At 41.0% G+C, this 13,362-nt stretch overlaps 1 protein-coding gene across 1 annotated transcript; it reads left to right on the top strand.

The window, feature by feature from the left end:
• The first annotated feature begins 4,231 nt into the window (after window positions 1-4,231).
• LOC130648087 (uncharacterized) lies at window positions 4,232-5,938 on the top strand. Its single transcript, XM_057454108.1, has 3 exons — window positions 4,232-4,308; window positions 4,435-5,760; window positions 5,860-5,938. Exons 1-3 carry the CDS (start codon window positions 4,232-4,234, stop codon window positions 5,936-5,938), a joined length of 1,482 nt encoding a protein of 493 aa, XP_057310091.1.
• Window positions 5,939-13,362: the final 7,424 nt, after the last annotated feature.

Raw genomic sequence — 13,362 nt, forward strand, 5'->3', positions numbered from 1 at the left:
TGGGCAGCACTTCCTCTACAACCCATTCCAAAAAGGGTTCTGCCTTAGGTCTGCCACACCTCAAAAGGAAGCAATAAAGGCCTGGCTCTGTCAGCAAAACTGTGTTTGGCTGGGTGTGGACAGATCTGTCCACACCTTGGAGGTCAGAAATAACGTCACCTTTCCGTATTTTGTACTTGTTGGGAACAAGTCTCTGAAGGGCTTTTACTCCCGCCCCCCGCTTATAGCCCGCGGCTCTCCAAACATCAGAGGCTACGATGCATTGACCTTTATCCTGAACAAAGAATGATCGGACTTGCTTTCCTTCAAAGTAATCAACCGTTACAAGAGACATTTTGCTTGTGAGTTTTTGGAATTCCAGGGATCATGTTGCATGGACGGTGCTCTTTGAAACGTGCTAGTTAATGTGAGCCATAGGTTTACATTAATACTTACCTCGTCCCCAGGGCACCATCTAATGGGACGAAGCCGTCGTGGTATCTATAAGTGCTCGCAGTCTACCTCAAATATCGGGGTCTCTTGTATTCCTTTCCATCCACTTGAGTCCCTCGAGAGAGATGAAGATATCGTGGGGATTGCCGTTGTTATTTCTGAGCTGGTTGCGGGTTTTTTTAAAACGGGCTGGAAGGGATCAGAAAAGACGATTTATCTCCATATTTTTCATCTTGTAGTTTTTGGAATAATTTCAACAATCTTGCTTGGGACAGAAAATTTTCCAAGTCCTGGGGTGCTCAAGTCTGATCCAAAGGCAAGCATGCTTTGACTTTTTCAGCTGAGCCTTGATGTTTTCCCAGTCGCTGATCATATTGGTTTCCTCGTCGACGAGTTTCATGTCTGATCGTTCGTGGGGGTACCACATAAACAACTGCTTTTTTTGCCTTCAAAGGTTCTTCGGGATAGCTTTGAGTGAGTAGCCAGAGACTGTGTTTGCGATGTCTACCACTGATGGCAAGCTCAAGCAAGGGCTGTCGCTTTTTGTCGAGATTCTTATCGGTTATCATATCGTCAACGATAAACAACGTCTCTTCACCCGCCAGCAATGACGACAGTTCTTGGATCCATTCGAACAGCTGCTCGTTGGGCTCCACCAGAAACACGTAATCATCCCTCCATAGCGAGGACCTCTCTTGATAGGTTTTGTTCCAGCGGATTGTAGGGCAGAGAATGACAATGTTGTCGAAATGCTGCCTGTACTCGTTCTCAATCAAATTCAGGACAAGCTGCGTCTTGCCACAGCTTGTCGGTCCAGTAAAGATTGCTGTATGCGGGTCTTTGACAATGTCCATTTTTATTCTGAGGGTATTCTTTGTGTTTGCCTAGTGGCAGACATAAACCTTGTAGACTAACTTAGGCTTTGGTACGATAGATGCCGGAATCCACCCCTTTGCTACCACAAATTCCCGCGAGCCTCGATCCGCTGAAAAGTAAGCAAACATCTTCAGCACGTCGCTGGTATCCATATCCTGACCCTCCTGCGAAGTACTTTTGCCCAAGTTCTTCTGTAGGTCAGCCTTGTTCTTGCGATTCCATTCAGCAAGTCTCTTGCCAGCAGCAACACGACCCTCATTTTTCTTGGTTATGACTTGGTTAGATTGCTCCTCACTCATTTTTTTAATTGGAAAAATAGTAGTTTTAAACGACCGAAGGCACGTTTGGGCTAAATATCTGACTGCTTCCCATTTCTTTTACATCATGACGGCTAGATCTTGATCATACATCTGGAGGCCTTCAAACCGTTTCTGCCAGCGTATCTTCTCGCGTTCTTATACGAGGTCCTCACTAAATTACACGCCTGTGGTGGAAAGCGATCAGCTTCTGGTGTTAGGATTACCCAACCGCGTGAGCAGGAGTCACCGTAAATGCTGCACCAAGCTGTGTACCGTGCTCTTGTTTTACCCATTTTCCCCTTGCTTATACGATCAATAATTTCACGATTGCTCATATGAAACTTCGAAAGACTGTTTCCCATCTTTTTCTTGCTGTTCGTCTTCTCGCTTTTCATCTGTCTTGGACTTCACGGAGAGCTGAGTGTGATTAATAGTATGAGCAGCAATCAATAGTGGCGCTAGATATTTTCCAAAGGCAGAGTACACAAGGATCCCCAAATCTGTCATGGAGTCTTTAATGATGGGGTCCTCTTCGATGTCTTTTCTAAGTCCTTCGACAGAGTCGATTTTGACGTAATTTCCCACAGCGTTAGCGTACAGGTTGATAGCATGCGTAGAGAGTGCTTTGGCGGTTTTTTCTCCCTTATCCTGGAGCTCTCGTTGAACATAGTCGGCGTACGCTTTTTCGATCGCCTCCTCAGGAGCTTTGTCGACAAATCCTTCGGTACATTTTTTGGGTAAGAGATGCGATTTCCCTTGCCTTATCGCATCCTTCAAGGCCTGGCGACTGTCCGCCGGTTTTTCTTTGGCTTGAAAGGCTTCTGCTGGTGTGTCATCAAATATAGCTGTAATCTCACTCATCTTCATTAGAAGCCTTCTATAATGCAAAAAGTAGAGCACGATCAAGACGTACGGAAAAATTATTGCTATAGTGAGGGCTATGTCGTTCAGCATGTTTTATTTTTCAAAACAAAACCCTCGCAAGGGAACCCTTTGGGTTTTTGTTGTTTTTGTTTTTGTTTGAACCCAGAGGGTTTTTGATTCTGTGAGTATACCACTCAGAGCCTTTGGTTCACCATGTCCAAGGTGTTTTTCAGTGCTGTCCTGCTTTGCAGGCTTAGCGTACTTGCTCTTTATACCCTATACAGAATGTCGTGCTTGTACTACGCATTAACGAAACCCACCTTTTTAAGTGAGCACTTTCAGAGGCCGTTCCTTGCACTGACATTTAACCGGCATTTTGGCGCATTTTTTCCCGACTGGCACAATTTTTCCCGTCGTGGCACATTGTGTGGGAGAAACCGGGGCGAGACGGCCGCTTCCAGCTAGGACGTGCTCTCGCCCGCGCACCCCTAACCTTCCGCCAGGATCTAAACCGGCTCCCACAATTTTACTATAATTCAAGCTTTGTATATAAGCTATTCAGCATCACCTTGAGTACTACCTGTGTGAAAATTCACGCATCACCGGTTAGCTCGTTTGCGCATCATGCAGAAAACCTCTTAATTATTCAGAAATGTGTTTATCATTTTTGAATGGATGAGGAAAATGAGCTTTATCTTGTTGCTACCGCCTCATACTGAAGAGGAGTGACTCGAAGCTGTCTGAAAATTTAAAAACACAAATATTTTTCAACGCGACTTACAAGTCCAAATTTGATCAACCACGCCAGGCTACATTCTACTCGGAGATATATCGACGGCCTTTCGTTTGGTTATCCGCGATCCACATAGCCTTGCTAATTGCACCTCCTCGCTGGGGTATTCTCCGTTCTCTCTGTATTTTAGTGGCACCTTGTGATCAAACTGCCACTGCCCTCGGTTTCCCCAGCACATCCCGTCCTTGAATTGATCCTGGATATGACCGATAAATGTGCAAATACCGCACCCCAGGTACTCCGTAGAGGCTATTTCGGTATCATGCCTTAGAGCCTTGTTAATTCTATTTAGAATGAGGTTATGCTGATAAGCAGGGTGATCGCATATGGAGCATCCGTGTCTATGTTTTTTATGCGGGCATTTGCTACGTTCCCGCCACGCCTTGAGGGTATCGCGGCATCTGTTGCACCATTTCATTCGCTGGCCTTTGTTTTGGATTTTGAAGTTGTCGAGGGATTGGGGTTGTTTGCATATTGTACATAGCCTAAACTCCATTTTTTGTTGCTTTTGTGAAGTAGCACTTCACAAAAATCCGGACAGGGAAACCTCACTATTCACAACTCTAGCGGTACTGTGTGGATGCCATCCTCGAGTACCTTCCGCTTATCATAAAACGCCGAGAGGCCCAGCTTGTTTTGTTCGTACGTAACCATCCCTTGTTTGTGCACCCGGAAACCTACGTTTTTGGCCATGTCAATAGAGCCATTCAACGCGTTCTTATACCTCTCCCATGTCATAGCGTTCCGCTTCTTTGACATACCCTTACAGGAGAATTTTGTGCCCTCTTTACCTTCGATGAAATAACACTTGATTGAGTCAGCAATCATCCTAAACCCGATAAATTCCGGTTTGAATATCCCTCCTGTTCGACTTGAGTACTTATCAGTGACGAGCCAGTTTTTCACGTCTTTGTCGTACTCGTCAAGCAGTTCAGGGCGAACGACATCTCGTAACTCTTCTCCAGAGATGGCAAAATACGCGCTATCCGTATCCATATACACGTACTCAAAGTCTCGACGATCCACGTACTTGTCGATGAAATCGTAAAAAAACTCAAGCATGCGCAATTTGGCCAGCTGGTACACCGCAATGCCGCACTGGTACGCTCTGTCGATATGCACCTTTTTATTTCCTTCTCTGATCTCGTAAGCATCACCTATCTCTTCAAGATCTTCAAGGTGTCACAAATCATTACAAAATCCATCATGTGTCGATCACATATGGGTGTCTGATTCTAAACGATTCCACTACACCAGCATTTTGGAAAACGACCTTTCTGATTATCACGATATAGTTGTAACTTTCTTAAATGTGGAAATACCAAAGAAAGATCCTAAAATTATAAATTATCGTTGTTACAGACTTTTTAATGACGAACATTTTAAACATGACCTTGAGTCACTTATTGCATCAAACAATGACTTAAATTACAACGACTTTGACGAACAATTCAGTCAGTTGGTCAGCAAACACGCCCCTATAAAATACAAAGTTGTTAGAAATAATAACTCTCCATTTATAACAAAAGCAGTACGAAAGGAGATAATGATTCGATCGAGATTTAAAAATATCTACAATAAGCACCCTTCTATTAAAAACTGGGAAAACTTCAAAAGGCAAAGAAACAAATGTGTCACTGTTTGTAGAGACGCGAAAAGAATTTATTACACATCACTAAATATGAACAACATTTTTGATAACAAAAAGTTCTGGAAAACTGTAAAGCCGATATTTTCCAACAAATGTGTAAAAGATACAGTCCAAGTAATAGTTGAAAATGATCAAATAATTCGTGAAAAAGAACATATAGCAAATATAATAAATGATCATTTTGTTAATGTCACGAATACTTTGAATATTGATGGAATTCCGCACGAAAACTATAACGATATTAAAAACGATATTGAAAACGTCATCAAGAATTACGAACAGCATCCAAGTATAATATGGATAAAGAAACATGTTACCACTACCAACAAAATGAGCTTCAAATCAATTGAAATTGACATCATGAAAAAGTATATTGGTAACCTAAAAGAAAACAAATCTGGTCTTAAAGGAGCAATTCCACCATGTTTCCTCAAATATTACGTCGATGTATACGGAGAACATATCAACAAGCTGTTTGAGAAATCTATTGTCGATGAAGTTTTCCCTGGAGCAATGAAATTGGCTGATATTTGTTGTATTATGTTTGATCAGATTTATGAATTTATTGATAGTAAATTATCACCTCTTTTGTCAGGTTTTCGTAAGGGTTTTAGCAGCCAGCATGTTTTGCTTCACATGATAGAATCGTGGCGAAAAGATCTTGATAAAGGAAATGCTGTAGGGGCGCTATTGATGGATTTGAGTAAAGCATTTGATTGTGTGGATCATAATCTGTTAATAGCGAAACTACATGCATATGGTTTCTCAAAAAGTGCTATAGGTCTTTTAAGGAGTTATCTCACCAATCGGTTCCAAAGAGTCGGAATTGATGGCTATTTCAGCTTGTGGAAAGAAATTATTAGTGGTGTTCCACAAGGTTCCATTCTGGGTCCACTTTTATTCAATATTTATATAAATTATTTAATGTTTATTTTTAATGATAGAGCTGATGTTAAAATTTGTAATTACGCAGATGACAATACACTTTATACATATGGAAAACAATTTGAGGAGATAAAGTGATGTTTAGAAAGTGCTTTTTCAACTGTTAGCACATGGTTTTCCAATAATGGGCTTCAGTTAAATTCTGAGAAGTGCAAACTGCTCATTCTGGGAAAATCAAAAAACAAAAACTTTGTTACTTTAAATTTGAAAAATAATATATTACAAGAGTCTCCATACGTAAATTTGTTGGGTATAATTCTGGACAATCATCTTTCTTTCCGGCAACATGTTCTTCCATTATGTAAGAAAGCTAATGCCAAGATCAATGCCCTAAAACGTATATCACCATATATGTCTAATTATAAGCGAAATGTTATTGCTAATTTATTTATTTCTAGCATATTTAATTACTGCCCTCTTATATGGGGATTTTCAAGTAGAGATCTACTACATAAAGTTAATAGCATTCATAGTAGAGCAAATAGACTTTTATGCGACAGAATTGAAAATGAATGCAGAATCAGTATTCATGAAAAGTTCTGCCGAAAATTGTTAAAGGAGGTTTTTAAAACAAAAATGAAACAGAATCCATCCTACATGAATGAAGTTTTTGCATTCAAAAACACAGCATATAGTTTCCGTGCATCAAGTTCTCTTGAAAGGTGCAGAACTCGCACCACAAAGCATGGTCTATTAAGCGTATCTTATATTGCGTCTAAATTATGGGAGAAGCTTCCAAACTCTGCCCGAAATGCCCCTTCGTTGTCTTTATTCCATCACGGGCTAAACACCATTCCGTTTATTCAGTGCAGTTGTCGTCTCTGTGCCACATATATTTGTAACGTAGGATATACGAATTAGCTTCTTATTATTATAATATAAATCTCCTATTTTTTTAGAAACTTTATTTTAGGACAGTCGATTTTAATTAGCCCAAGGCTAACAATTTTTTTTTTTTTTTTTTTTTTAATTAATGTATTTAGCATGTTTTATTGCATATTGTATATCGACTTTAAAGAAAGAATAAATAAATAAATAAATAAATAAATAAATAAATAAATTAATAAATTAATAAATAAATAAATAAATAAATAAATAAATAAATAAATAAATAAATAAATAAATAAATAAGTAAATAAATAAATAAATAAATAAATAAATAAATAAATAAATAAATAAATAAATAAATAAATAAATAAATAAATAAATAAATAAATAAAGGTATGGCGATCTCATCGCTGTATCCACCTTCTTTTCATCTCTCGTAAAGGTGGTGTTCGCGTGCCTCGCTTGGTCCTCGATCATTTTTCCATAGAACGAGTTCCCTTTCAGCTTGGCCGTATCTCCAGCCAGACGCTTGTCAGGATCCTTATCGGCTTGTCGTCGTGCATCCGCAATTTCTTCCGGAAACCACAAAAACGGTTTACCTCGCTTATATTTGATAAATTGGTGAAACGCTGTCACCTTCAAGCCATGGTCAAGGTACCACTCGAGCAAGGTTGTGAACAGCAAGATCTTTTCAGCTTTCATCAACCCTAGGAGCTTACGTGTACCTGGAACACGTTTGCGCCCTGTTGCTTTTAGGTACTCGTGCATGTGCTCAGGGATTTGATCGTCGGGTATCTCCTTGACCACAAATAGCGGAGCCATCTCGCTGAATTTGTCATATAGTTCCAGAGGAACTTCGATGTCGACCTGCGCAAAACCAAAGAGGGATCCATTTTGCACACCTTCTATCAACAGTCTGATGTTGTGCTCAGCCGTGGGTGGGTTGCTCTTGATCAGCTTCTCCTTCCCACAAGGAAAGTAGTTCATCAACGTACTCGGGTACAGTAGGTTCGCGTCAAGCGCAAGAACAGTTTTGCACTTCCGTGGCTCCTGGTAGATATGGGATCTGATAGCCGTCACGTCTCTCTCGTGGTACCTACAGAACACGATGGCGGGCCCTCCCACCATCCCCGTCTGCAAGAGCTCGTAGGCCTCATTCTTTGTGCACTCAGTGCAAGCTTTTTGCACCTATTTGCACGCCTTGCACTTCTTGTTGAAGCAGTCTTCATTACACTTATGCTTACAAGGCTCTCCTGGAGCGTATAGCTCTAGCTTTGGATTCAGTCGTAGAGACTTGTTCAAGACGTAGCGCATCGATACGCCTAGAATGCTTACTGCGTCTTTCAAAATGTCTATCTCGTCGTCGTAGTACTGCAACCTCGTGTTGTCCACAGCTTCGATGAAAGGTTCCACGTCGGCTAGATTGTACTCACGCAACCAGTCCATCATGGTGACGCAGCCTCGCTTGTAAAACTCTGCACGGAATGTTTCGTACTCATCAAGAGAGAGGGTGTTTTTACCAATAAGACTGCTATAGAAGTGTTCGTGCTCCACGGGGCCGACGTGGTTTAGCTTGTCATAGCTCGTCAGCCACTTGTAGGGGAACACCAGCTTTTCGAGCTTGCAATCCAGAGACTTGCACCATAGGTCATAGCTCATAACAGGAGAGAGAAAATTTTTGATATCGAGAAATTTGAACCACGAGGCCGTAAAGAACATGTAGTTGTTATCTTTCTTCGCCACGTTGATCTTATCGCTATCGTCTTTGGCAATTTGATCGACAAAGTACCGCTTGATGATGTTCAGGTCATAATTGCCACTGTTGAAGCCGATCACGGCCACTTGGTTTACCCACTCGTTCCATGCCTTCTGAATCTTATCTGGAAGCATGTCAAAATCATCGGGTCTCGGGTACATTCTCTCCACCTCTTTCACGATGAGGGCGTGTCTCTTTTCGAGCTGCTCCACAAACTGTTTAATCAAGATCTTGGGATCATCGTGCTCCAAGAACGTTGGATCTCCGTTCAGACTATCGTGAATGGCGACGCTGACCGGCACATGCTCCGAGATGTATGTTAGATCTGATGTTTGCCGCTGGTGTAAAGGTGCTAGGAGGGCCTCGAAATCAAACACGATGTAGTAAGGGTAGGGTCGAAATTCTTTCTTGAAGTACCTCTTGGCTTTGGGTGGGCTCTCACACTCCCACACTGTCACAAGGTTGTAGCCAAGTTTTCGGATGCCTTCCTCCTTTGATTTGGTGGCCGTATATCGATTTTTGTTTGTTCCTTGGCAGGGGCATCCGTGCCACTTGCAGCCGTGGTACTCGTAGACTGTCTTAGTCTCTGGCTCATAGCCGTCTACCTTGTAGACTTGGTTTTCCTTTTTACCATAGCGTATGACTCGTTCTCCTCCATGCCCACAGAGTGCGTGATGAATGTGTCTTCCAGTTTCCCTCGATATGTGCTCGAGCCATTTACAAGCGTCATAGCTAAAGCCCTCACCGTAAAAGACCTTCTCTGACTTGCTAGGCATGCGCTTGACCTTCTTGCCTTTGCAGATGATGGTCGGCTTTTTTCCCTCGCACTTGTTCTTTTTATGCCTTGTTAGGTTTTCAACTCTGGTGAATCGCTGTTTGCAGGCTTCGCATTCCCAGTGTTGTGTTAAAGCATCTATCTTTTTAATGTAGAAACAGTGCCCATCCAACATGCCGAGGTTGATCGTGTCTAAATCTTTTTTGTATTGATTCTGACCGTACACGAGTCTCCATGGCGCTTTCTCAGAGTTGGTCTTGGGTTCAAAGACTCTGATATTGATCTTGAAACGCTTCGCTATGCCCTCGAAGTCAACGAGATTCGTAGCACGTACTTCTTCCCTCTTTAGTTTAGGATTCTCGTAGTACTCGCGTGCTATTGTGAGAGCTGGTCTCGTGACACGTTTCTCGCGCTGCTTTCGCTCTTCGCGTGAGTGTACGACCAGGTATCTCCAAACACACAAATTGTCGGTTCTTTCATCCTCCTTGTCAAGGCTGTAGATGCACCTCTTTTTTCGCAACCAGTCTGGTAAAGGTCCACAGCCTAACAAGGACTCCCTTGTGGAGATGATCTTAACCTGTACATGCTGGAAGACTATTTTCCATTCGTACGATCCTTGGGTCTCGATTGTTCTTTCTGGTGGCAAGTACGCCTTCCCCCAAAACTCATGATCTCCTAGATCTAATCGCTGCATTTCACATTTTTCGATAAAGGCTTCGATGTCAGCTAGGCTCGTAAGTGATACTTCGCTTCACTTGGTTTTGTGATACGGAGCCGTGCCACCCCCTGCTTCGTAGATGGTGCAAGCAAAACTGTAGACTACCTTAACTCTCATATCTATGTAGGGCGTAACTTTTCGCATGATGGCCTCCGCCAGTGGCTGATTAAGGTTCTTGTTGAACCGCCATGTCTTGACACGATTTCCGTCTTCCAACATCTGTGTGTCATTTTCATCAAAAATGTGCTGAATGTCTTCGACGCCTGCCGATCGGTTTTTCTCTTTCGGGAACATGTGTTTGATGTCTTCGACTCCGCTGTATTCGTTTTGTATGTCTCCAGCATCGTAAAAGTCCTCTCGCGCTTCCCTCTGGATTTCATCGTGCAGCGTTGGCCTTCCAGCAATTTGTTCCCTCGCCCTGTTATAATAATGTCTAACAGTGTCTCGCACGCTCTGTAGTCGACCTGCAAGAGCATCGCGAGTTGCTGCTACTGGCGCTGATATAGCGTTATATATTTTACTAATTGCATTCTTGAACCAAGTCATTTCTATTTATTATAGGTACATTCAGACTTCAACTAACAACGGTCGCAATTTGAGTAGGGAATTTCCCTACTCAAAACGTTGATGTCAGCAGTTTTGTCGAGTGCCGTCATGATGTCACGTGTTTACTCATTTGAGGTATGATGAAATCTGTGACGTCACAGCTTTTTTAGGGGTCGAAAAGCAGCGTTTTTTAATAGGGCTTTGACCGTCGAAAACCTAAACTGTACTTTAATTACCTCCCTACTCTAGCTACGTTAAAAGTTTGGTAAATTACAGAACGATTTGATGGACGATGTTTTACAGACTTTATCAAAGAAAATGGTGAAGAACATAATCCACTTTGCAAAAGTCGCAGACAGACAGAGCTGGCGTATTATTATAGAGACTAGTGGATAATCCACTGAAGCAGGATAAAAATGAAAAAGAAGCGTATTTGAATTTTGATGCCCGCAGTAATTCACCCACAAAAAATATTATAACCTTGTATATGCGTTGCTTCTATTGTGTAGAGCTTAAACTGCTGATCAAGAAAATGTATATGACCATGTGGTTTTGATGAACGGTTAATGAGATATAAGGGTTTAAAAATTTTGGTGACGTCAGCAAAACTTGTCAAAAACAAAAAAATTGTTTTTGGAAATTTATTTACATGTTGCCTTTATTGTATAGATCTTGAAACGCTGATCAAGAAAATGTATAGGATCATGTATCTTTGACGAACGGTTGAAGAGATATTAGGGTTTGAATGTTTTTTGATGACGTCATCAGCCCGTCCATTCCGAAACGGATTCGGAGATCCAGGTTTGGGAAAATTACCCAAATTGGTCCTAGGTGGTCCCTAGTTACTTACGCGGTGAAAAATCATTGACGTCACCACCTCGTTTCCAAGTTATTTGGCCTCAAAGTTTTAGGTGCACTGTAATAGTTTCATCAATTTAATATAGGATATTGACGTTAAAGTAGTGTTATTGACGTCGCACCGTAACGTCAGAAAATTTAACATGTTAGACATGCATTTTTCGGTTACTTCGAAGAAAATGTCGGTAAGATCAAAGGAAAATGATCACTTCCACTTTGCCTGTCACAGAGACACGGAACTGGCGTATTATTATATAGACTAGTCGATAAGGCCCGTGGAAAAATCCACTTAGGCAGAAGGACAATGGAAAAATAGGTTGTTTTAGATATTTTGCTGACGTCAGCAGTGCAATTACAAAAATATTTTTTCAGAAATTTGTATACCTGCTGCCTTCATTGTATAGGTCTTGAAACGCTGATCAAGAAAATGTATAGGATTGCGTATTTTTGACAAACGGTTGCAGAGATATTAGGGTTTGAAGGCTTTTTGGTGACGTCATCAACCCGTCCATTCCGAAACGGATTCGGGGACCCAGGTTTGGGAAACTTACAAAAATTGGTCCCAGGTGGTCCCTAGTTACCTACGCAGGAGATTACGTCAGTTATTACCACCCGTTTCCAAGTTATTTAGCCTTAAATTTGAAAGTGCAATGCAATGGCTTCACTAATCTTAATATACTTTCCTTTGACGTCAATATTGCTTTAACGTCAAAGTTTGGTAATTTACAGAACAAATTTATAGACGATGTTTTATAGACTTTATCAAAGAAATTTTATCCACTTTGCAAAAGTCACAGACAGACAGACAGACAGAACTGGCGTATTATTATATAGACTAGTTGATAAAGCCCGTGGAAAAATCCACTAAAGCAGGATAAAAATTTTGATGTTAATGAGATATAAGAATTTAAAGATTTTGCTGACGTCAGCAATGGCCCCGTCAAAACCGATAAATTTTTTTTAGAAATTTGTATACCTGTTGCCCTTATCGTATAGATCTCGAAACGCTGATCAAGAAAATGTATAGGATTATGTACTTTTGACAAACGGTTGCAGAGATATTAGGGTTTAAAGGTTTTTTGATGACGTCATCAACCCACCCATTCCGAAACGGATTTGGGGACCCAGGTTTGGAAAACTTACCCAAATTGGTCCTAGGTGGTCCCTAGTTACCCACGCAGGAGATGACGTCAATTATTTCCACCCGTTTCCAAGTTATTAAGCCTTAAATTTAAAAGTGCAATGCAATGGCTTCACTAATCTTAATATACTTTCCTTTGACGTCAATATTGCTTTAACGTCAAAGTTTGCTAATTTACAGAACAAATTTATAGGCGATGTTTTATAGACTTTATCAAAGAAATTTTATCCACTTTGCAAAAGTCACAGACAGAAGCTCCGTATTATTATAAGAGACTAGTCGATAAAGACCCGTGGAGAAATCCACTTAGGCAATAGGACATTGAAAATGTTGGTTTGCTGTCGTCAGCATTGCGAATCCAAAAAAAAAAAAAAAAAATTGGCGAAATTTAGTTTATTCGTTGCCTGTAACGTGTAGAGGTTGAAACGCTGATCAAAATAATATAGGATCATAAATTTTCTACGAACAACAAAAGACATAAAAGGGTTTTAAAATTTTGCTGACGTCAGCAATGGCCCGTTAAAACGCGAAAAAAAATTTTCAGAAATTTATATCCCTGTTACCTTCATCGTATAGACCTTGAAACGATGATCAAGAAAATGTATAGGATCATATATCTTTGACAAACGGTTGCAGAGATATTAGGGTTTAAAGATTTTTTGATGACGTCATCAACCCGTCCATTCCAAAACGGATTCGGGGACCCAGGTTTGGGAAACTTACCCAAATTGGTCCAAGGTGGTCCCTAGTTACCCACGCGGTGAAAAATCATTGACGTCACCAACTCGTTTCCAAGTTATTTAGCCTCAAAGTTTTAGGTGCACTGTAATGGCTTCATTAATTTAATATAGGATATTGACGTTAAAGTGGTGTTATTGAC

This window comes from Hydractinia symbiolongicarpus, chromosome 6 (genome assembly GCF_029227915.1).
Source record: "Hydractinia symbiolongicarpus strain clone_291-10 chromosome 6, HSymV2.1, whole genome shotgun sequence".
NCBI classification, from domain to species: Eukaryota; Metazoa; Cnidaria; class Hydrozoa; order Anthoathecata; family Hydractiniidae; genus Hydractinia; species Hydractinia symbiolongicarpus.